This window comes from Fringilla coelebs (genome assembly GCF_963513975.1).
Source record: "Fringilla coelebs genome assembly, chromosome: 15".
NCBI classification, from domain to species: Eukaryota; Metazoa; Chordata; class Aves; order Passeriformes; family Fringillidae; genus Fringilla; species Fringilla coelebs.
Genome location: NC_140041.1, coordinates 9,232,495 through 9,254,273, shown reverse-complemented (window position 1 = coordinate 9,254,273; position 21,779 = coordinate 9,232,495). Strand labels below are relative to the sequence as shown.

Genomic DNA, 21,779 nt, shown 5'->3' with positions numbered 1-21,779 from the left:
GCCCGCAAGTTGGGCAAGGCTGGCTTCCCCCTCACCGAGAACCATTCCTGAGAATTTCCTGTCCAAGACATTTAACCCAGAGCTCCTGGGAGAAGTGGAGCCATTCCAGACATCGCCGACCCAAGAGAACCGTGTGCAGTCAGCTCCCCGGAGCATGGCAGACACAAGCAGCGAGAGGAGCAGAACTGGCCTGCAGCTGAGATTGGAGCATTCAGATCAGATATTCAGGACAACCTTGTCACTGTCGGGTGGCCGGGCATTGGACGGGCTGCCCAGGGAGGCGGTGGAGTCACCAGCCCTGGAGGGGTTTCAGAGGCGTCGGGATGTGGTGTTGAGTGATGTGGTTTAGGGGTTCCGGTGGCGGTGCCGGTGGAGGGTTGGTCTGGACGGTCTAAAAGGTCTCCCAGCCCTGCCGGGACCGTGTGACTCCAACACTCCGTGACCGCACGGTTCCATCCGCACCATTCCACCGTTCCCCGGTTCTGTGACGCGGCCGCGCCGCCCTCAGCCCCTGCGCGCGCCCCGCGCCTTCCCGCGCGTGCGCGGCCGCCTCACGAGGGGCGGCGCCATCGCCACGTCCGCGGAGGGGGCCAAGATGGCGGCGGCCGGCGGCGAGCGGTGGGGCCCGGCGGGCCGCGCCCTGTGCTTGCTGCTGCTCTGCGGCTGGGCCCTGGCGGCCCGCGGGGAGGAATCCCCCGGTGAGCGCCCCGGGGCCGGGCGGGGAGGGGGCTGGCTGCGGGCTGCGGGCGTAGCGCGGTCGCCCAGCCGGTCTCTCTCACCGGTCTCTTGGGTTGGGCCTGGAGCGCTGTGCGGCCTCGGCCGGCGCGGGTCATGCCTTGAGGTGACCGGGCCTGGCCCCGGGCCCGGCCGCTGCCTCTGGTCTGTTTGGGCTGGGCTGGGGGCAGCGAGCGCTGGGCTGTGGGCAGGGGAAGGGCAGCGCCCGGGCGGGGGGCGGGAGGCCACCTGCCAGGTGTGCAGAGCTTTTGTTGCTGTGAAGAGCAGTTTGGCTGGTCACTTCATTCATCAGACTTGGGATTCTTTTTCTAAATACTCTGGCTGCGTGCCTGGTTTTAGTCTCCCCTAGAAATTAAGCTTATGTTATTCTGCAAGTTGACTCCTAGTTAAGTATTTTCTTTCTCCCTCTTAAAACTACAGAGGGCTGTAACCAAAGGCTAATAGAAATGCGTATTTCAGGGGCAGTGAGTTTCTCTTTGTTTTGAATGGAGTACTGGCTGGGCAGTGAAGAGGAAGGAATTAGGGAAGGAAAAAAAGGGAACTGTTTGATTCATCAGTTCCTTACGTGCCTGTCAGTCAGTATCTCCACACCAGCTGTATTGGTGTTGCCCCTTACCTGCTTTAATGGGTAGGCAGTAAGAATTTGGGACAGAAACCTGTAGGAAATGGAGAGTTTTTAACTTCAGGAGTCATGAAGCAACTTGGTTTCTTGCTTTCTAAAAGCAGTTTTCCTGAAAGTGAGTTTTAACCATGACTTTTTTTATGTGCAGTGTTTGTGTTGCTAATTCTGTCCATGATTGAACATTAGTATCTGTTTCTGAAGCTGAGGCATCTCTGGATCTGAAATCATCTGACAGTGTTGTGTAATTGTAAACAGTGCAACCACAGTTTATAATGCCAAATGGTTTTGGGTAAATATCATAAATCAGTTGTGGTTTAGCTGCTAAACTTCCAGCTGCTATTAAAACAAAAACCCAGGCATATTATAGGAATAATAGGAAATTGCTCTTTCTCAGTCTGAAGGTGCAGCAATAGCCACTGGGAGTCCCTTGCATTTAAGCATATATCCTTCTAAAACTTCAGTGTTAAAATGAATTCAAGTTTAACTTGAAGTGTAAGGCCAGATGCAATATAGTTTTATAAGCAAAATATGCTTGTTTGTATTTCAAACAGTTTAGGTATTACTCTCTAATAGTTTTTGTCTGTTTGGGGAGGATAGCAGTAAGCTTGACCTCACTCACAATATGCCAGCTAGCTATAAATATGAAATTGTCTTGCAACTGCCTTTCCTCATATTTATCTCTGCATATGCAACTTGCTGGCTTAAACCTGGGGAGGGATCAGATTTCCCTGAACTCGTTCTGGGTAAGAACTGAACAAGTTAATGTTGATATGATAATTCAGATGAGTAGTTTTTTCAGCAACAAAAAGTGTGTTAGATGTGAAATAGTTGACTTTGAATTTCAGCAGAGAGGCACAGTGGTGTCTGCTTCACGTGGGATGAGTTGAGTCCTCTGTGTTTTACAGTTGGTTAAAGAGTAATTCCTACTGCAGAAGTGTGCCATGTAAACAAGAGCTCTGTTGTAACTGAACCTCAGCAAATACACAAGTTCTGTGAATAACATGATTCAGTGTCCCCTCTGTAATATTTTACTTAGAAGTAACCTGACACGAGCAGTTCATTGAATGGTTCATTTCTAGAGTCTGTAACTTTCTCATGAGCCTTGAAAATGCTTAATGAAAGTATTGTTGCTTTTGTAAAATGAAAAATTAGTTTGGTGTGCCAAAATACAGGCAAGTGTGGTTTCCCATTTTAAATGAAATTGGAGGCTGAAAGTCTATAATTTGTTCTACTTTTTTAAGGTGCCTCTGGATTTGAATCTGGTAGAGATGTGCTGCAAACATGAATAGTTTGCTCATTTTTAGGCTTAAAAAAATTGGCTATTAAACTCTCTCTGCATCTTTTTTTTTTACTGTCCTTTGGATAAAGAAAAGGGACAGTGGGCTCTGTGTCTGGATTTAATGCTCACCTTGTTTTTTATGTAGTTCTGCAAAGCCCTCCCAGCATTGGAGACATTATGAATTTGCCTGAGGGTGCATTGTTACTGTGCTATTTCTGACTTACTTCATTATGATAATTGCTGCCAACAAAAGGCTTTCCTCCAGGAGCTTGGGCAGTGTTTGTTTGTAACCCGTGGTTCAATAGATTCATTTGAGGTAATATAAGGTTGGAAATCTGTTTCAGTCCCTACAAGTTCAATAAAAATCAGTGCCTGGGCAGAGGTGCTGCTGTCTTGTGTCCTGACTGAGGGGGACTTCACAGCGTCTTCTCATTCTTTGTTGGTAAAACATGCGATGGTGAAAGATGAAAAACTTAACTGCGGGAAAAGCTTTCCTGAGAACACCCTCCTTTGTAGAACTCAGCTCATTCAGTGGGAGGAAGAATTTGATGATGGAGAAAATGCTAATCATGTAGGATTCTACAAGATGTCATGGATCCACAGAGGGAAAGATGACATCTCTTTGGAGTTCCTATGCCTGGAAAACAGGCACGCTAAGTTTTTCAGGGACACTTTGCCACACTAATCTGAAAGACTCGTGCTTCCAAACTTATTTCCTGTCCCACTCAAGACTTTGGAAGTTGCCAAAGTGCAGGAGTATGTATTTCCGCATATGAATGCTAAAAAGTTTGCAGTGTGCCATATGCTGTGTTGTTCATATGATTTCTTGTCTGTGAAGGAAATTTATGGCAATTGTTTTCTGTCAGAGAAGTCAGTGCCTTGTGCATAGTGCTGATTGTTTCTCATCCTTTTCTCAGGTTCTGTGAAAGAGGATATACTTACAAGAAATATTTCTTCTGCAAGTGAGAATGAAACACTGAGTAGATCCCAAAATTTGACAGACAGCTTGCAGAGTTTAACCTCAGCAAGAAAGGAGGCCAAAATCAATTCGGTGACTACCGGAAAGCCACCTACAGCAAACGGTGACTCTTTGTCACCTGTTGTCCCTGCTAGTCCAGTATCACAGGTGGATGTTGATGCTTCTGAAGATACTAAGATTGAGGAAGAAGATCTTCTAACAGATTTGAAAGACACACTAAATAGTTCCCCACCCATCATCAAAGAAACTATGGAGTCAGATGGAGATGACTATGCTTATGAAATGACACCAAATTCCAGATACAATCCAGACCTTATAGATATTTCAGAAGATGACACCTCTGACACCATCAGTAATTACAATGAGGAGATCAAGACCCTTGATGAGAAGATAAAAGCTGTTTCTGTCTCAGGGTTGGATGAAGAAGAAGACAGTCATTTCTTTTTTCATCTGGTTGTAGTTGCCTTCTTAGTAGCCGTTGTTTATGTCACCTATCACAATAAGAGGAAGGTAGGTGTGCTCTGAAAGGCTGAGAGAAACAGCTGGAGTGTTTAAAATAAAGTTGCATTCTCTTGTACACATATTTAAGAAGAGGAACTTAGGTTTTTGAAGAATGAAATCTTTGTCCACTTAATCTTGTGGTGATACTAATGTGCAGATCATTAGTGTGATTTTTATCTGCACAATGGAAAGGAACTTGAATCAAATATTTACAATAAGAAAATGAGTTAATGGGTAACATCAGTAATTAATCAGTATAGTAATGGACACTGGCAGTGCACAACATGAATTCTATAAAGGAGACCTGAGCCAAGTCAAGTGGGGGTGAATGATTAACTAATTTTTTTTCTGCACAGGAAGACAAGAAATTAAGGGAGGTTTAACTGCAAATGTTGTCGGAATGTTCTTGTTATGATTGTGATAATCCTTCTAATAGTCACTTTAATATGGTCTTTATATCATAGACATTCTGAGAGTGTAACTACAAACTTTTAGAAAATGTTTAATGCTGCTTCCAGTTTTACATAGAGAAGCTACTAAGTTACTGTTTTCAGCTAAATGTTTCTTCAGTACAAACTAATTCTCTGTGTCTCAAAAATATTCTGATTGTTGTTATTCCAAAATATATCGCTAGCATTGAAAATTAACTTCAGCCCAACCAGACACAAAAGAAGTGCATGCACAAATTTGCATTAAACCATAGATTACTTTTTAGATATGACGAAAGTTTAGTGTTTATCTTTGGGGGAGAACACTGAAAAAAAGCAGCTAAAACACCAAAACCTTCTATACTGTGCAGTGGTGTATCTGTAATGTGCATTGCCAGCTCTTTATAGGGGAAGATGCTGAAGGCTGTTGCATTTTGAAAATTTATCTGAGAGCAGTTCAAATAAGTGATTAAAAAATGTATTGTCTTTGGTGCAGTAATGCCCTTGCCAGCATGGGGGGTAAAACCATGGTGTCAGTACCACTGTGAAGCTGTCTGTCAAACCCAGAATGTTTTGGCACAGCATCTCCAAGTTGTCCTGTTTTTCTTTCAGATCTTCTTACTGGTGCAGAGCCGCAGATGGAGGGATGGCCTGTGCTCCAGGACAGTGGAATATCATCGTTTAGATCAGAACGTTAACGAGGCGATGCCTTCCCTGAAAATAACCAATGACTACGTGTTTTGAAAGCACTGTGACTTGAGTTTGCTGAACTTATCACTCTTGGCCTGCCCAGTCATGTAATGATATTCAGGTATTCTAAATAAGCTGCTTGTGCAGAAATGAGATGTACTCTCTTTGACCTGGATGTTTTGGAGATTAAATCTCATGGAAGATCAAGGGCATGATCCATCTGTTTGCTACTTTGGTCGGGTTTTATATCAACTGTGAAGATAGAGAATTGAATAAATTAGTGCTCTTTCCATTCATTAAGCATCATTCCCTTCTGTCTGGAGCAGTCTTAATAGTCATACTACAAAAAAATAAGCATAAAATATTTTAGGTCTAATAAATTAATGACTTTAGCATCACTAAATCAAATTAATGATCTCTTTGCTAATCACTTACATGGCTCATAAATTCCACTATATTGCAAACTTAAAATATAATTACTTTTTTCTGTGCTTAAATTCTGATGCTGCAGGTCTTTCATCTCATTTTTTCTGATTCTGTTTTACTGTTGCATAATTTGATCCTATTTTGGCAAAATAGCTAGAATGGCAATTTAATAATTTATGTATATGTTCATGCCATAAATAATTTTATAACAATTATGTATAACCCATTGTTTTTTTAGAAGTTCTGTACCATATATTTCATAAAATGTTTAAGGTGTTTGTGAAGACATGCAGCTTCTTGACTCTTGTTTTTTTTTTTTTTCTCTGATGCTATTTATGACTTCATTGTCTTTGTAATTAATGAGTGGAAAACAAGCCTTGTTGAATAATTTTACTAAAATGTAGATAGCTGACAGGCTTTCAATACATCAAAGCTTTCTGCTGAATTTTAAGACAGTTGGGAAATGTCTGTGTGATTTGTTATATTATAAATGGGATAAACTGTAAGAATAATTTATTTGGTTCTTTTTCTGACCCAGGTAACAGACAGGTGAAAGTAAGTGCCAGTCTGTGGACAGTGCACTCTCATTTTTGACAAACATTTATGCATTAGTGTAAATCAAGTTACTGCTGCAGTAGTTTTTTTGGGCTTGGTTTTTTAAAATTTTGTCTTTTGTACTTCCATTATTTATGTTTTCATGAGTTGTAAAATATAAAATTTTAGTTTTCTGTACATTCTGTTTGTGATTTAGTTTTCAGACTGATATGTTTGTAAATAATGGTGAATCAGAACCCCCTAATTAATAACTTGGTATTCAAGTAGTTATGTAACATTTGGAAACAAATCAATTTCACGCCTGTTGGCATGAGGAGTCTGAAGGCATGATACTGTTTTAGGAATGAAATGCTAAAAGTTCTATATCCTACTGTTAAATGCATTCTTTTCATAAACACAGAAAGTAAAGCACAAACAAAATATCCCAAAACTCTTTTCTTGCAGTAATTTTTATTGTATTTGGACTTGTATCACTTAATATTTTGAATAAGGTTTTTAAAATAAATCACAATAATAAGCCTGTGTTTCTTACCTTAACTATTTCACTGCTTTTATATAGTAACTTACCATAAAGAACTTGCTTATGCTTGGAATTGGAAACCGTTTCAAAACCATCTTCTCTGTTGCCCATACTGGGTGTATGAAGGTTTGTTGTGTGCATCTGTTAAATGCTGTATAGGATAGATAACAAGGCTTAAATTAAATATTTTAAGCTGTGGGAATTAATACATTCTTTAACAAGATTTGTGTAGCTTAAGTTATTTAGTCTGTAATTCTTGTGAAAGATATTTGAAATTCTTACATGAACATACCTACTTTGAAGTGTAACACTGCTGTGGTCAAGATCTAAAAGGAAAGGTTACTTCCCAAAGCTTCTTTAGGATTTTTAAATATTGGAATTTGAGAGGTGACTAATACTTTTGCAGCCAAGAAATTCGGTAACTTTGTCCCTAAAAAAAGTTACTGTGTGTCCTTCTTCCGGAGAGAAGGGACCTCGCCCTTGTGCACGTGAAAGGTTTGACACGCACGCAATGACTGACTTTTTACTCCAAGGATATTTTTTCATTCTCAATAGCCCTTGGACTTTGCCTGAGCAAGGGAAGTGCTTGCTGAATTGGCTTGGGCGGTCAATAGCTATTGCCTAATAGCATCAATAAAGAGGGAAAGGTTTTTCCTGATCCGGTTTTACAAGGGCTCCAGCAGCACCAGGAGAGCGTGGCATATGTCATCCCCTGTGCAATAAAAGAGCCATTTGCTGATGGGGCAATCAGGGTTGAACTACTGGGTTTTAATTTCTTTAATTGAATTTGCTTGTGGAAAATTAAGAGCAGGCAATCAAAAATTCATAAAGGGCTGAGATCAAACAGAGGAAAAAGCAAGCAGATTTATGTCACATCTCTCCAACAAGAAATATCTTGATGAATTTCTTTAGTGAAGAAAGGAAACTTTCTCACATTAAGGTGAATTATGACTTCCATCAGTATTCTGATAAAAGGAATAAAATATTCCTGAAGAGCTTTCAGATTAAACTTCCCGAGATGAAAGTTCAAGCTCTATTTATGTAGGTTCTTGTTAGTGGCTGGGTGTTACGAAATGAGGAAAGAAATAATGAATAGGATAGTTTAAACAAATGATACATTTCACTTTTACTATCCAGGAAATCAGGTATTTTAAAATATTAATGGTTTAATTTTCATTTAGCACCAGTGCATATTATTCAGCCCTAAGTCAACTGTCCTTGGCTGCTGCTCAGTTGTGTACAAGGTGAAGAGAGAAGGGTTTATCTGAGCAGGGTGCTTTGAGTTACGGGAAATTAATTTGCAAAGTAGAGGTGAAAAATGTCCTATCTCTTAAATGGATTTCGAGGCCATAAAAATAATAGAAAGGGAAAAGAGAGAGTTCTGTGTCTCTTAACATAGACTCCTGTTAGAAAAAACATTGGTCAGGGTTTTTCCAAATTGTGGTCAGTTTAGAAAACCTGTGATGAACCACAGTGGGAGAGATTTTATTTGCTACAGGCTCAGCATCATTTTTGTTGCTGAGAGGCCAAGCCAGACCAAGGATTTGGGGTCTCTTCTGGTTTGTATTGTTTCTTGTGGACATTTTATTGTGGGGACATCCCTGAGCAGATTGTCTGGGGAAGCTGAGGGCTGGTGCTGCCCTGTGGCAGTACTGATGTGTGCATGGTCTGAAACACCTAAGCACCCCCTGTGCTGTGCAGCTTCCCTGGCCTGTCCCAAATCCAAACTGAAGCTGCATTTTGTGTTCCTACAAGGCTGAGTAGCTTTATGGGAGTGCTAAACCCTCATATTAAGGCTGATAGAACAGTAATCTTCAAGGCCATATATCCCAGCCTCCATAAAGCAGCAGAACTAACAACATCATTTTGCACCTTTTTTTTTTTTTTTTTTTAACCATCAAGTGCCCTTTAAAGAGAAGTCCCTGTACTGGTTTTTGTTAAACTTTTCAACTTTTCTGACACAGACTATATGAATGTCCTTGCTGTAATAAAAAAAGGTTAATACAAGAGCTTCTCAACGTCACTGTTTCCAATATATCTAGCTAGAAAGAGGAGAATGACATCTCTTCTGTAATTGATCCTTAAATCATTATCAAAATAATTTAGCAACCTTCTAAAATTTATTTTTAATTACAAGGTCTGTTGCCCTGTTATTAACACTGAAAATCACTAATATATGAAATTTCCTATCTTGATTAAAAATAAAATATGTAGATTGTGTTATCCTTATTGAGGTGCACTCATTGAGGTTTTATGAAAGATTAAGTGAAACCAGATTTAATCCTTTTGTACTGTTCTGTAAACAAGTTGAAATGTTGGTATTTAAGAAAGTTGATGGGATTTAGAACGGGAGTTGAGTTTCACAGGTGTACCCAGGCCACTGAAATATTCAAAATTGAGATTACATAAATTGGGGGATCCTTGTGTCACAAAGCTGACCCTCATTATCAACTGGCTCTGCAAGGCAGTAGGATTATGTTGTATATTTTGTCACCACCTCCAACACCATCTTGCTGTGTCACATGGTGGCTTGTGAGGACTGATGGAAGTGCTTTTTGTCCCTGGGGAAAATGTTTATGCTCTCCACGTAACTGTTCCCCCTCTGTAAGTTGGGGACAGTAAATTAAAACTTCAAAAGTACCCACACAGCATAGTTTTTCCATTGCAACAAGCCCTAATGACTCACTTTAGATGTATCTTTTCAGGCTAACTCATGCTTATTGTAAATAGTTAAATTTTCAAATTGTAACAGGGTGAACATTCTTGAGTTGCAGTCACTGGGGCAAGGGACAGCTGATCATCCTTTATTAAGTTGCAAAGCTTTTTCAACATCTAAAATGGTGTTTTTAGTATTAGCTGACAAATTTTACCAGTTAATCTGGAATAGGTTTTAATTTCTAATGCATCCTGACTGTGAATCCTAACAGCTGGAGTGCCAGATGTTCAGAAAAGGAGAATTATATTCCATGTTGTTTGGGGAGAAAAAGGATGGAGCAAAGGGCATGATGGCATCATGCAGAAATTAACCCAAAATCTTCCAAGCTGCAATGCCACATTTTCAGTGGGAAAGATTCCTGGGAAAGATTCTCTGTATTGGAATAGGTGATCCCTAAGGAAGGAAAGCTGTGGTCTGCACAGGACTGATCTGCAGGAAGAGCTTGTTAAAGAGAACCAGGACAGCAAACTGGGCAGTTTATTTGTCTTCCAACCCCAGAAAAACCCTATGCTCACCCTTTCTCATTTCAGTGGGAATACTTTGGGTGTCACAGCACAAAGAAGATGTATTTTGCTTCTGGTGGGCAGTGGCTGTGAGAACAAAAGGATCCTTGTGTCATCTCTGGCACTTGCCTGGACTGCTGCCTGCTCCTGCCTGGGCAAGCAGGCATTAAAACTATTAAATAAAAGTTGTATTGCAAAAAGAACTCAATGGTGAGGCAGAGGAAGGTATTTTATCTGGCAAGCAAGCTTACCTTGCTGGGGCTGTGAAACCACCATTGCTGAGGACAACTTTTCTCGAAGTAATACCCAGAAGAAAAATAATAATCACTTTAGATATTAAAATATTTTATTTTTCTCAGCTTTCTCTGATGCTGGTCAGCCCTTGGAGCAGCCAGCAGGGGGGAGTGTGGCTGCACCAAGGAAGGCACCTGGCAGGCAGCAAAGGGTTGGAAAAGTGCAAAATAAGTTCAAGAATGAGTGTTAGGATAAATTCCTTTGGACAAATCTGGCACTGTGAGACAGACAGCATGAGCCCATAGAGCAATCGAGATGTGAAGGGGTGTTAAGGGGTGTTATTTACTTTTTAAAAACCTGCAGTTTATTTTATTAAGGAAATATTCAAGAAACAGAGTTTCTTACCTTGGAGTAATGACCTCGAGGATTTTACACTCTGTTTTCCAATCTAAATGATTCTATCTACTTCTTACACTGCATTCCCAGGCCTTTATTTTTTAGTTTTGTCCTGAAAAATGTGTGTCTCTAACATCAGAAGCTCTTACATATTAATCCATCTCAGCTGTAATAAGTTTATAAGAATAAAAACTGTCTTTACTCCTGGGCGCCTCAGCAAAATATCCTCCAGCTTTGAAATCCCACAGTTCTTCTCTAAATCAGAGAAAAATAAATGTTTCCTCAATCTAACATATATTTCTATTATTTTGCAAGAGGAAAACATTGGAAAACAAAGTCACCAATCTCCCTAAATGCTACTGCATGGGAGCAGAACTTATTAGAAAGAAAAAAAAAGTTGCTATTTATAGGATTGTAATATGATGAATTTTACCTGACTGCACTTAACCTTTTCCAGGGCAATATACAAATGATTGCTATGTGCTTAAGTAAATACAGATTTAGAAATACATCACCAAAACACCAGTTAATTGATTAATTACATGCACACTGCTAATACCTAGTTCTTGTTGAACTCGATGTCTGAAAAGTGGTTATGTCTGTAAATAGTTTGCCTGCCTAATTACTTGCTTAGCCATTTCTCCTTCCAATTACACACACGTGCAGCCATCATATAGGAATTGCTAATGGTTGTGGAGCTACAATGTTGGGCAGAGATGTCTTAGAAACTCAGGAAAGAAATTTCTTAATTTGGGAGAAACATAAAAATTCTCAGCTGTATAGCTGCTGCTGTATTTGGGGGAATCTCCAGTAAAGGCCTCCTCCCTTCCCCACTACTAAAGGAAGAGTGCCCAGTGCTGAAAAAGGCTCCAAACCAACAAAGAGCACTGGGAACTGTGCATCATCTGCAGTATCCATTTGTCCTCCTCCTTCCTCAAGTCTTGACCATTGGAGGGTTCTCCCCTCTTGAGCCACCAAGGGTGAAGAGAACTCCATCTGTGGAAGATGCACAGATGAGTTATTCTGTCCCTAACAGCTGAGAGCAGGAGAGGGGGTCTGTGTGGGGATAGAATGTATGAAAATATAGATAGTGCAGAAGGTAATCTCACCCCTGAGGAGTTGCAGCTGTACTATTACCAAAGATTAGGAACAGGCCTGCCCTTAACAGGATACAGCTGTGTCCAGTGAGGATGAGGGCTATAAAGAGTGGGTTAGCTGGGTGAGAAGCAAGCTGGAGTTTGTTGGCTGTGCTGTGAGGAGCTGCCCATGAGACATCTCTATGAAGGTATGGAAACTTTGCAATGAGATAACAGGTGTCCCATCCCTTTCTCAGAAACCCCAGCCCCAGAGTGACTCAGGTCAGTCCTGTATTGCTGATTCATTTTCATGTTTACAGCAGCAATTAACTTCTGTTAAAATTGATTGTAACTCCCACCAGGGAGCATTCAGAGTAGAGCTCTGCTAATGTTCAGAGGACTCTGATGTGCCTCTGAAGCCTGGCAGTCCTTCATACTATTCCTCTTTATGCTCCATGTAAAAAATAAATAGAAAAGTCAAAGCAGCCACTAAAATTGGTACAGCCATTAGCATACCTCTTTACCCAAGATAAAGGTGATAGATTTCCTAAGAAATGTTAATCAGAATTGCTAAAAGAAAATACTATCATGGTGGCACCCACCAAGCCTTCAGGTTAACTTTCTGCTTTGTTTCTCTGTAACTTGAACACAAAACATGATCTAGTGGTGGAAACACCATCAGCAGAGATAATGATAAAAATTTTTTGTGTCTTTCTGTCCAGTTTCTTGTTGCTTTGAGTGCTGTTTAATTCCCTCCCTACAATGTGTTGCAAACAGATGCTTAGGTAATTGAGGGCTGAGGTTTAGAGATGATGGTCCAGGCTCTGAAGCTGCTACTCAGGCTGGATTACACTTCCTTCAAAAGCAATCCCACCAGCTTTGGTACAATAAACAAAACAATACTGAAGGGGAAAAAAAAAAACCTAAACTAAACTGAGCTCTGTGTGCTGTAAAGGAAAACTGTTCCTATTGAAACGCCTCTGACAGCTTGTGCTGAAGTTGCAGGAAGGACAAAGTGGTCTCTTAACAGGTTTGCTTCTTTTTGCCAGATGGTCTCAATCTTGTTTGGGTTTACAGAGCTCTTCCCCCCTCTGTCTGAATTGCTTCTGAGATTGATGTCAGTGGTTTCTGCAGGAGGCTCCTCAGAGGGTGAGGAGCAGAGGGGCAACATTCTGTCTGAGTGAGGGAAGTAAAGAAAAGCAAATGCAGAAAATCATGGGGAGTTTTGGCTGCTTGGTCTTGGGTTGAGACCAGGGGGAATGTGATTTCTTCCCTTCTCTCTGCTGACACCTTGGCTCGAGGAAAAATGCCCTGCTGGAGTATGGGTGGGAGCTGCCAACTGTGAAAGGAGGAAAATATGCCACTTCTCTAAAAGTAAACATTTTTTTCCACCATTTATGGTGCCCGCTGCAAAGCGTGTCTCAAAATGCCCTGCTGATAGAGGGAAGGAGTTGCTACGTTCCCTGTCAAATTAGGGAAGCCTTCTTGGGAAGGTGGAACCACATCAGTGTTCATGGCTGGAGACAGGCAGGTAGATCTTGCATAAACACTCAACAAATCTTTGGTTCTGAGGGTTTCTCCACCAGCAAACTTCCCCATACTGCCATCAACACCCTCAGCCTGATTATGTTCTTCCCTGACCCAGGAATTCACAGCTCCACTGGCTTGGTCTTGCTGAGCCTTAGCTTGCTGTGAGGAACCCAGCAGAGATGAGGGCATTCAAACCAAGCAGCCAGTTTTCTATTTCAGAAGAGATTATCTTAAAATATTTACTATAGAGGGGCTGATGGAGCCAGCATGTTCATGTCAAAATATCTGACTGACATGTTGGTTTTCAAATAGCCCTTTGCTTTTGAGGTGCTTAAAAAGCTTTTTCAAACATATTTTTCTATCTCTGGGGACATAATCTGCTTGTTGCATTTCTGGTCTAATAAAGACTGTCTTTGCGCTTCAGGTGAGAATATTTGAATGTCACAATTCCTTCTGCTTCCTAAGTGGGGCATTTATAGATTTTTATACCAGCAATTTGTTGTGGAAATTGCTGGTTGGATAAAGGTCTTCACTACAGAAATTATTTACATAATGCATCTCCTAGTACCATCAATCCTCTTAAAAAAAAAGGAAAGAAAAAGCCAAACCCTCAAATATTTTCTGCTTTTGAAAACACCAAAAGCCTGTTGCTTCTAGCAGAGCCTACTCATCCTCTTCTGCATCACTGAAGCTCAGGCCATGGTTTACACTTCATGTGCAGAGTGTAACTGCCCCAAACTCATAATTTCAGGAACACTTGGCATCTGAAAGGTGCAAAATTATGTAGCTGAATCCCTTCCTCTCCACTTAGATATTTCACTATTTTACCACATTTTAGGGCTTGCATTTAAAATTTTAACTTTCCTTTTTTTTTAGACATATTACCACTTTATAAATAAAGATATGAGAATTATGAAAACTCTGGAGAAAGATGGGTTTTGTGGTGATAAATTATGCAGCAGCCCTGTCAGTGATGTGTGTTCATTAACAGCGTGATGCTACGTGTATTTTATTTGATGCCAAGCTGCAAGATGAGCCTTTCCTTGCCTGTGCAGCTGATCCACACATCCTCATTAAGCAGCAGGATCCCAGCCCTGCACGTGCTGCAGCCTGGAGTGATCCCCAGGAGGGTCAGGGGGCTGGACCACAGCCTCATCCTGGCAGTGCTGCTGCTGCCTTCAGGGGTTGTTTCTGATTCCTGTGCCCCAGCTGGGCTCAGGTATGTTGTCATGTGCCTACATCTCCTTGCAATAAAACTGCAAGATGTCTACAATCTGTTTGTAATCTCCAGAATATCACCACCTGCATCCTGTGACTAAAGGATGTAAATACTTCCCTCTGAGCAGAGCAGCCAAAACTTTCCTGAGGCTCCATTGCAAAGTGAGCGGTTTAAATTTTGCAGAGGTTGTAAAGCCTTTTTCCCCCCAACAATGTAGCTTTTGTCCCTTTTTGGTTTTGTTTTATTTGTTTTTGTTTTTCCCTTTTGCTCACTTTTCTTTCCAGGGAGCCTGTTGTTCAAAGCTCAGCCCAAGGATTTGCAGAGCCTTAGGCTACTCCAGGTTACAGCTATCCTGGAGGCTCTGGATGAGATGCTTCACAGCAAAATTGTGAACAGCACCTGACTTGTTCTGTATTACAGAGGGAGAGAGGCTGTTAGATTAGTTTGTGTTTTCCAGTCCACCCAGGTGTCTTTTCCAGCTGCAACACTCTCTTAATCTGAGGTAGGAAGCTGGTATGAGCTATGAATATATTTATTACTGAACAGTAGCAATGGGATATGTACAATGCGCAGGCAATAAAAACATGGACACTTTCCAACTGCTCTTGGCAAAATGCTTGATTTGGTTGAGATTTATCATAACAAATCATCTCTGCTGGAGGTGGGCTTTCAAATACTCAGGAATGTGGGAAGGTGTACAAAGGTGTTTGTGGCGGAAGAGCAGCAGTCACAGCAGTGGGGCTGAAGCTGTGACAAACTCCAGCAGAGCTCATCCTTTCTGACACCTGCAAAGTGGCCATGTGCCTTGCCTTTGCTGCTCTAGAATTTACTACAAATGATTTTATTGCAGTGCTGTCCAAAGGCTCAAACTCCTCACAGAGCTGTGATGAACTGAACATGCTGCTGCACTCTAAAAAACCCCAAAGTTAGACTGCTGTTAGCCCGTCCATGTGCTGCATCTCAAGTGTTCCATGTTGTGCAGAATATTCAGCACTTTGCTGTCCTGCTCTTGACTGTGATCTTTGCACAGCAATTGGTATTTTTTGCAGCATCTGATTTATACCCAGGCAGCTTAATCCTCAAAGGGAATTAACACTTCAGTGGCAGCATCATTTACAAGGAATAGCACATTGCTTGCCTAGAAGATCATCCTCGCTGTAACTAATTAACCCAACATGCTTAAGTGCTTTGTGCAATTGAGGGTGGAGTTCCATTTACCTCCAGTTAGGTGGAGGGGGCATGGTGAGCCCCCCCTGTAGAGAGGCAGAGCAGTTCCACTGCTCAGCTGCCCCAAGGCTGTGCCAGGGATTTTGGTAATGGCAGAGCTGCCACAGGGAGTCTGGCAACTACAATTATTTCCATTTAAAAAAAAGTCCCATGACTGACTATTCAGAATACTTAATTAGCTGAAAGCCATGATATCTGTCAATCATGTGTTGCCTCAGATTTTGCATTAAAGGGCAGAGTTATTACTGAAGACTTATTATTAAAAGAAATTACTGGGATGCTTGGCTCAGATCTCACTAAGAAACAAGATTATAGATGAGTAACGTTACCATGGAAAGCTAAACATTTTAATCATACCCTAGCATGTAGTAATAGAGTTTCAAAAGCCACACTACCAGAAAACTTAACAAAACCCAGGTGCTAGACAGATACTTGAATATTAGTGTGCACTCATGGGGACTTCTAAAGGATTGAATTCATCCTGGGGCTTTGCTGCTGCTGCAGCAGTGAGTCCTCCCTTCTGTCTTGCATGTGTTTGACATGCACAGCATTTCAGAGCAATGGAGAACTAAATCCTAGGGAAAATAAACCCCCAAAACACCAGATTTCCAAACATTAGGAATGTCAGGAATATGTGTCCCACAGGGCTTGCTGTGTTGACTGCTGCTTCAGCTCACAGGTGCAGTATGTTTTAGTGCTCTTCCTGGAAGAACAGGACTCAAGTGTGCACTCGTGATGAGATTAGGAAACTGAAGGGAAAGCCCTGGAATGCAAGAGAGCTGATTTGTGGTGGGTACATTGAATAAATACCAGTAATGGAAGTAGTAGCAGTAAAAACAATAGCAACAACAACAAAATTTTGTCTGTTTCTATATACTTCCTGTGATCTCATAATGTTAATAAGATCATAATGAAATTCTGGATAATTTTGGTCTCAGTCATGAAACCAGAAGGGGATGCTCTGGTCTTCTCCAGAATATCAAGTGACAGTGGCTCTCCATGCTGCTGATTAATCATAGTTTCTTCTCATGCAAAGAGAAGTTATGAATATTTGGAGGCATATTCTCTTAGGCAGGATTTAGTGCCTGAACTGTGATTGGTATCAGTAATGAGATAATACCATTCTTTACCCTTCTCTTGTCTGTGCATAAAGAACAGGTATTATCAAATTCAGCAAAGAAGTGAATTTGCTGCCAGCCAGGAGAACTTTTTGATTGTATTCCTGTGAGGGAGGCCTGATGTTTAGACCTTATGGATGTGTGCTAGGGAGTTCCATAATCTTCTGTTTGGGAAGACATTTTAGGTGCATTTGATTTGGATTAGTTTGTTTCCTGAGCTCTAATTTCTGAACCTCATGAATCTGGGAGACAAAATGACAGCTGTTACAAATGGATCAGTGCAGAGGCTGCTGTAAAGAAAATATGGACAAGTCCCTTTCAAAGAGTCAGTGTGGTCTGTGAAATTGGATTCACAGCTCAACAATGTGAGAGGATGCATGAAGAGGCCATGGCTAATCCCAAATACTCTCAGAGCACGGGAACAGTCGCTCAGGGATTTCAGGCTTTGCGGTCCGAGAGCTTCAGACTCACTGATGCTTCTTAATGGTCCTACCCAGTCATGTTCCCATTCTCTGTGGAGTAATCCCCTTTAGATTAGAGCATCACTCCTTAGCTTTTCCTTGCTCCTTTTGCTCCCCATTTGGAGGGATGTCCTCATGCCTCACTGAACTGTCCTGCTCTCCCCAGGACAGGATTGCTGCTCCTTCATGGCATGTACCTGTCTGGACCACACTATCACCCTTCCTCCTTTTCCTTCCCACTTCCCACCCCTGAGTTATTGAACTGTGGAATTATTGTTAGGCAAACTAGGGGTCCTTTCTAGGTAAAAGCTTTCAAGTCCTTTGCTTGAGTTTGTTGGTTAAACCAACAGGTACAGAAATGGCCTCATGTCCCATTTGGTGAGCAGTGAACTGCTGTTGTTAATAGGTAATGAAGGAGGTAAGTTTTCTTTTTGATCCCTGAATATGAGACTAAATAATATCTCATTACTTAATTGAACACGTGTCCAGTTTTAGTGATTTATTATGCCTGAGATGTGGCAGAGGAAAAGAAAATGTGTGACTGGGGAATACCCAAGAAAAAAAAGCAAAAAAAAAGGTTGTCCTTCTTGGACATAGCTTTTAAGTTTTAATTAGCTAATATATATCTATAATGTTATCTCAAGAAAACAGATATTTTTTTTGCTAATTAGTTAATCCCTGTCTGGTGCTAATATAAAACTGTGTTTCAGAGTGGCTTGTTGTTGCACAGCTGAGGAGTAAAGCAATTAGTAGTAACATTCACTAAAGCTGAGTCTCCAAACTTACACAAAATGTTTAACGAGACAACTGGGATGCATATGATTGGGAGCCAAATGTGCTGCAAGTTGCTTGCTGTTATTAAACTGCAGACACGTGGCTTGGAGCATCTCCCTTATAGCTGCCCTGCTCCTCCCACTCAGCAGGGTCGAGCCTCCCAGGACAGCAGCTGTTGGAATCGGGGTGCTGTGGGCTGAGTTCCCTGCCCAGATGTTTTACAGAGCTGTTGAGTGCTTTCTGCTGCTGCCAGATCTCCAGCAAAGTGAACAGCTTTGTTGTAGGCACTGGATTGCAATGTCAATAATTGATTACTTCAAGTCCTGCTGAGATCTTGGCAATCAAAATGCTGGCAGCCTGGAAAATCTCAGCAGTGAGGTAGAAGATCTTTTGACTTGAAACCTTGTATTTTCTGAAGTTGTATGTTTAATTGATGTGGCTGTTATTTCACCTTGAGGAAGGTGCGTTATCAAATAAACACACTTTAGTCAGGAGCCTTATGAATTTCTGTAACTCCAGTCTTAAAATATCAAAAAGCATGGACTGTGTGGATCTTGACTTACAGCCATCATTCATTGAGCTGAGCCCCAAACCCACATTTGAGGGTTGTTTCTCTGCAGACCTGCCTGTGTGCAGGCTTTGGGGGGAGAAGAGCCAAGTTGGGTGCTGCTGGCTTGGGCTGGGCTTTAGGTGCATCTTCTTCAAACCTGACTTTCCTCTGATGCTGGAGGGAAGTTGTTCCCAAAGTGCTTGTGGTGGAGGGAGAGCTGGATCTCTGTCCACTCAAGGTGGTGGTGCTTAATTCAGGTCCATCAGCCTCACAGGGGATGGGGAACATTTTTCCTGGACCATTATGGGTTATGGGATTTATAGCTCATCCAGTGGTGTCTTGGTTGTGAGTCCAGCTCTTTATCTCCTTGGTGATAGGGTAAGGCTCAGGTGACTGGTAGGGTGGAGACCTATAGGTTTTCATTTTATTTTGTGCAAGTTGGACAGGACTCAGAGGCCCAGTGTGCTCCATGTCCAGTGCAGCTCATGAGCAGGTGCTCAGCAAAAAGAAAACATGGTTATTTTGGATGTCTCACTGACTCACACCTATGAGATCAGGATTAAGCCCTAGTTTCTGGCTGCTTGTCTCAAAGCTTACTTAAAATTGTTCCATTCTGATTTCATAGCATCACAGAATGGTTTGGGTTGGAAGGGACATTAAAGCTGATCTTGTTCCACCCCCTTGCTATGTTCAGGGACACCTTCCTCTAGACTTGGTTGTTCTCAGCCCTGTCCAACCTGGTCTTGAACGCTTCCAGGGATGAGGCATCCTCAGCTTCTCTGGGCAATAATTTCTGATATGCAACTTTCACAGTGGAGTAACCTCTTTTTATTTTCATGATAGCCCTGTTGTTAAGGAACAAAGCTGTCCTTAACAGCCAGTGTGATGTTGCTGCCTAACTTGCACCATCTCCCCCAGCTGCCCTCCAGCAGCATTAGTCTAAAACTCAAACAACTAATTTTCTTCAAATGAATAACAGTCCAGAATGAACTCCTGGGGTGTCTGTCTGGAAAAAATGGTCAGCTCCCTAGCAGTAAATGGCAGTGCAGTAAATTAGAAAGGCATTTCATAACTTCAAAATTGATCATTTTTTAATAAATGTTAATATATTCAAAGGAAATTCTGTGATCCAACTGTGCCAGCCAATGCAAGCATTAAAGCTAAGAGTCAATCAAGACATAATTTTGTGATCATATAATTCAGAATGGCTACATATTCTTTCTAACTCATTTTTTATTGCTGCAACTCTATTATGGATAGCTGTAAAATTCTGTTTATGCCTATTCGTTCCATTTCTTGACCCTTCTTTAAAATGTAGTTTTTTTACAATTCATTTTAAGCTGACAACATGTCAAACTCTGCAGGTAATAAGTGTGTTAATAGGAATACACTCTTCAACCACAGGCTTTCTCAATGCATTACACATCAGTTGCTAATTGGATTTGGAGAAATTGCTAAAATATCTTATGAAAGTTGGGTCTGATCCACAGAAGCATTCCTCTGGATCTGTCTCAGTGCAATCAATTTCCTTACATCTGGTCCCTTTCCAGTTCCTTATACCCAAAATAGCATCCACATAGTTTGGATCTGCAGAGTGCAGAATTAAAAACTGGCTAAAAGTGACAGAAGTGATCCTGGTCACAGAAAGCACCAATTTAGTTTCTTAGCTTGGTTTTCTAAAGAAATGACACTTGTGGTATCAGTCTTGCAGTGTTCCTGCTTGTGTGGGGGTGTATAATTTCTTCTTGCCGCTTTTGAACCTATTAATTCATTTTAACCCTATTTTCTGATAGTAGAGGCTTTGAAGTGATGATATTCCTGCAAAATTAGTGAAAACAGGCAGCAGAGAAAATCCTTTTCAGAGATTTAGACTAAGGAAAGGCTAAAGTATTACCTCAAGTCCTTGCTGAGCAGTGGGGAATCAGTAGAGGAGAGGGATGCTCTTGCAGGGTGCTGCAGGTGAGCAGAAATCCTCCCCAAAGCTCAGGCTTATAAATGCAAGCAGGACCTGCACTGGCTCTTGCAGAACTGCTTTTTAGATCAATAGGAGAAGAGCTGGGTTTTCCAAGTGAGTCACAAGCCCTGTTATTTTTCTTAACTGCTATAAGACACCTTTCATACCCTCTATTTTATCTTTGGATTCTTTGCCTTGGAGTCAATCCAGAACTAAAGCAATCAGAAAGCTTCGCTGTGTGTACGTCTCAATATTACTGGTCTGATGTGCAAGGCTGTAGTTCTGGCTGCTGTAGTGTGTTGGTACATCTAATTTTTTCAGCAATCCATTTAAGCAGCCCCTTGCAGGGGCTGTGCCAGGCAATACTTGCCTTTCTGTTCCTCTGTTAGGTTTATTGTTATAATACAAGGCTGCTGCTTGCTTTCATCTTGCCTTTTTACTGCCTTGCTTATTTTTGTCTTCAATCCCACTGTTCTCTAAAGAGGCCTTTATGAAACAGTGTCTGTCTTCTGTGCACATCTCTTTTATTAATAATTCATTAATCAATTTAGACCAGAGGGAAAAGAAAAGGCACCAAAACCTAACAGCTAAAAGTGATCACAGCTCAGGAACAAAGCTGTGCATATTTTGCACCTCTGGCTGCATCATTTGTGAGTGCTACCTGCAATACTCTGGCCAGAGAGCACCGGGGCTCTGTAGATCAGCTTAAAAAACCCCAAAAAGTTCTTTCTTGCTACATGGCAATATGCTCCCTGGGAAATCAAGTGATATTGAGCAAAAATGGCCTCGTGTTTCTGGAGGTGGTGTTTGATTTTTGTAGGGATGCAGACATTCATGTGTGCTTACCCATGTCTGCTGGGCAAAGCAATTAGAGGTTCATCAAGAACTAAATTCACCAGTGGCTGAACACTCATTTCACTGAAGCTTCTGGTAATGAAGTCAAAATTGCTTCTATGACATGCAGGAATTAATGCCTCATTCTGAGCAGGCAGTTTGCTTTTAAGCCTGTATGATTTACCAGTTACTTTTAATACATGTTGGAAAGAGAACAGGCTTCCTTGGTCCAGCTCACTCTGAAGAATCACAGAAGGGTGTGGGCTGGAAGGAACCTTAAGGATCATCCAGTTGTGACCCCTTCCCCTGTACAGGGACACCTTCCATTGAGCAGGGTGGGTCCAACACCCATCCAACCCAACCTTGAACACCTCCAGGGCCAGGACATTCACAGCTTCTCTAGAAGCTCTCCCCAGTGGCAGGGCACTGGTTTGTGGAATACCCAAGGGAAA

At 41.6% G+C, this 21,779-nt stretch overlaps 1 protein-coding gene across 1 annotated transcript; it reads left to right on the top strand.

Annotated features, from left to right (window-relative positions):
* The first annotated feature begins 575 nt into the window (after nt 1-575).
* On the top strand, nt 576-6,958 carry LOC311159518 (keratinocyte-associated transmembrane protein 2). The gene is made up of 3 exons (XM_084215641.1): nt 576-698; nt 3,554-4,125; nt 5,157-6,958. Exons 1-3 carry the CDS (start codon nt 596-598, stop codon nt 5,286-5,288), a joined length of 807 nt encoding a protein of 268 aa, XP_084071767.1. The 5' UTR covers nt 576-595; the 3' UTR covers nt 5,289-6,958.
* Nucleotides 6,959-21,779: the final 14,821 nt, after the last annotated feature.

What these genes read in the sequence shown, in the direction of transcription:
- LOC311159518 (XM_084215641.1), top strand. Translation starts at nt 596, where the DNA reads ATGGCGGCGGCCGGCGGCGAGCGGTGGGGCCCGGCGGGCCGCGCCCTG. An exon ending in CCGCGGGGAGGAATCCCCCG is followed by an intron (nt 699 to 3,553) that starts GTGAGCGCCCCG and finishes TCCTTTTCTCAG; the next exon opens with GTTCTGTGAAAGAGGATATA. An exon ending in CCTATCACAATAAGAGGAAG is followed by an intron (nt 4,126 to 5,156) that starts GTAGGTGTGCTC and finishes TTTTTCTTTCAG; the next exon opens with ATCTTCTTACTGGTGCAGAG.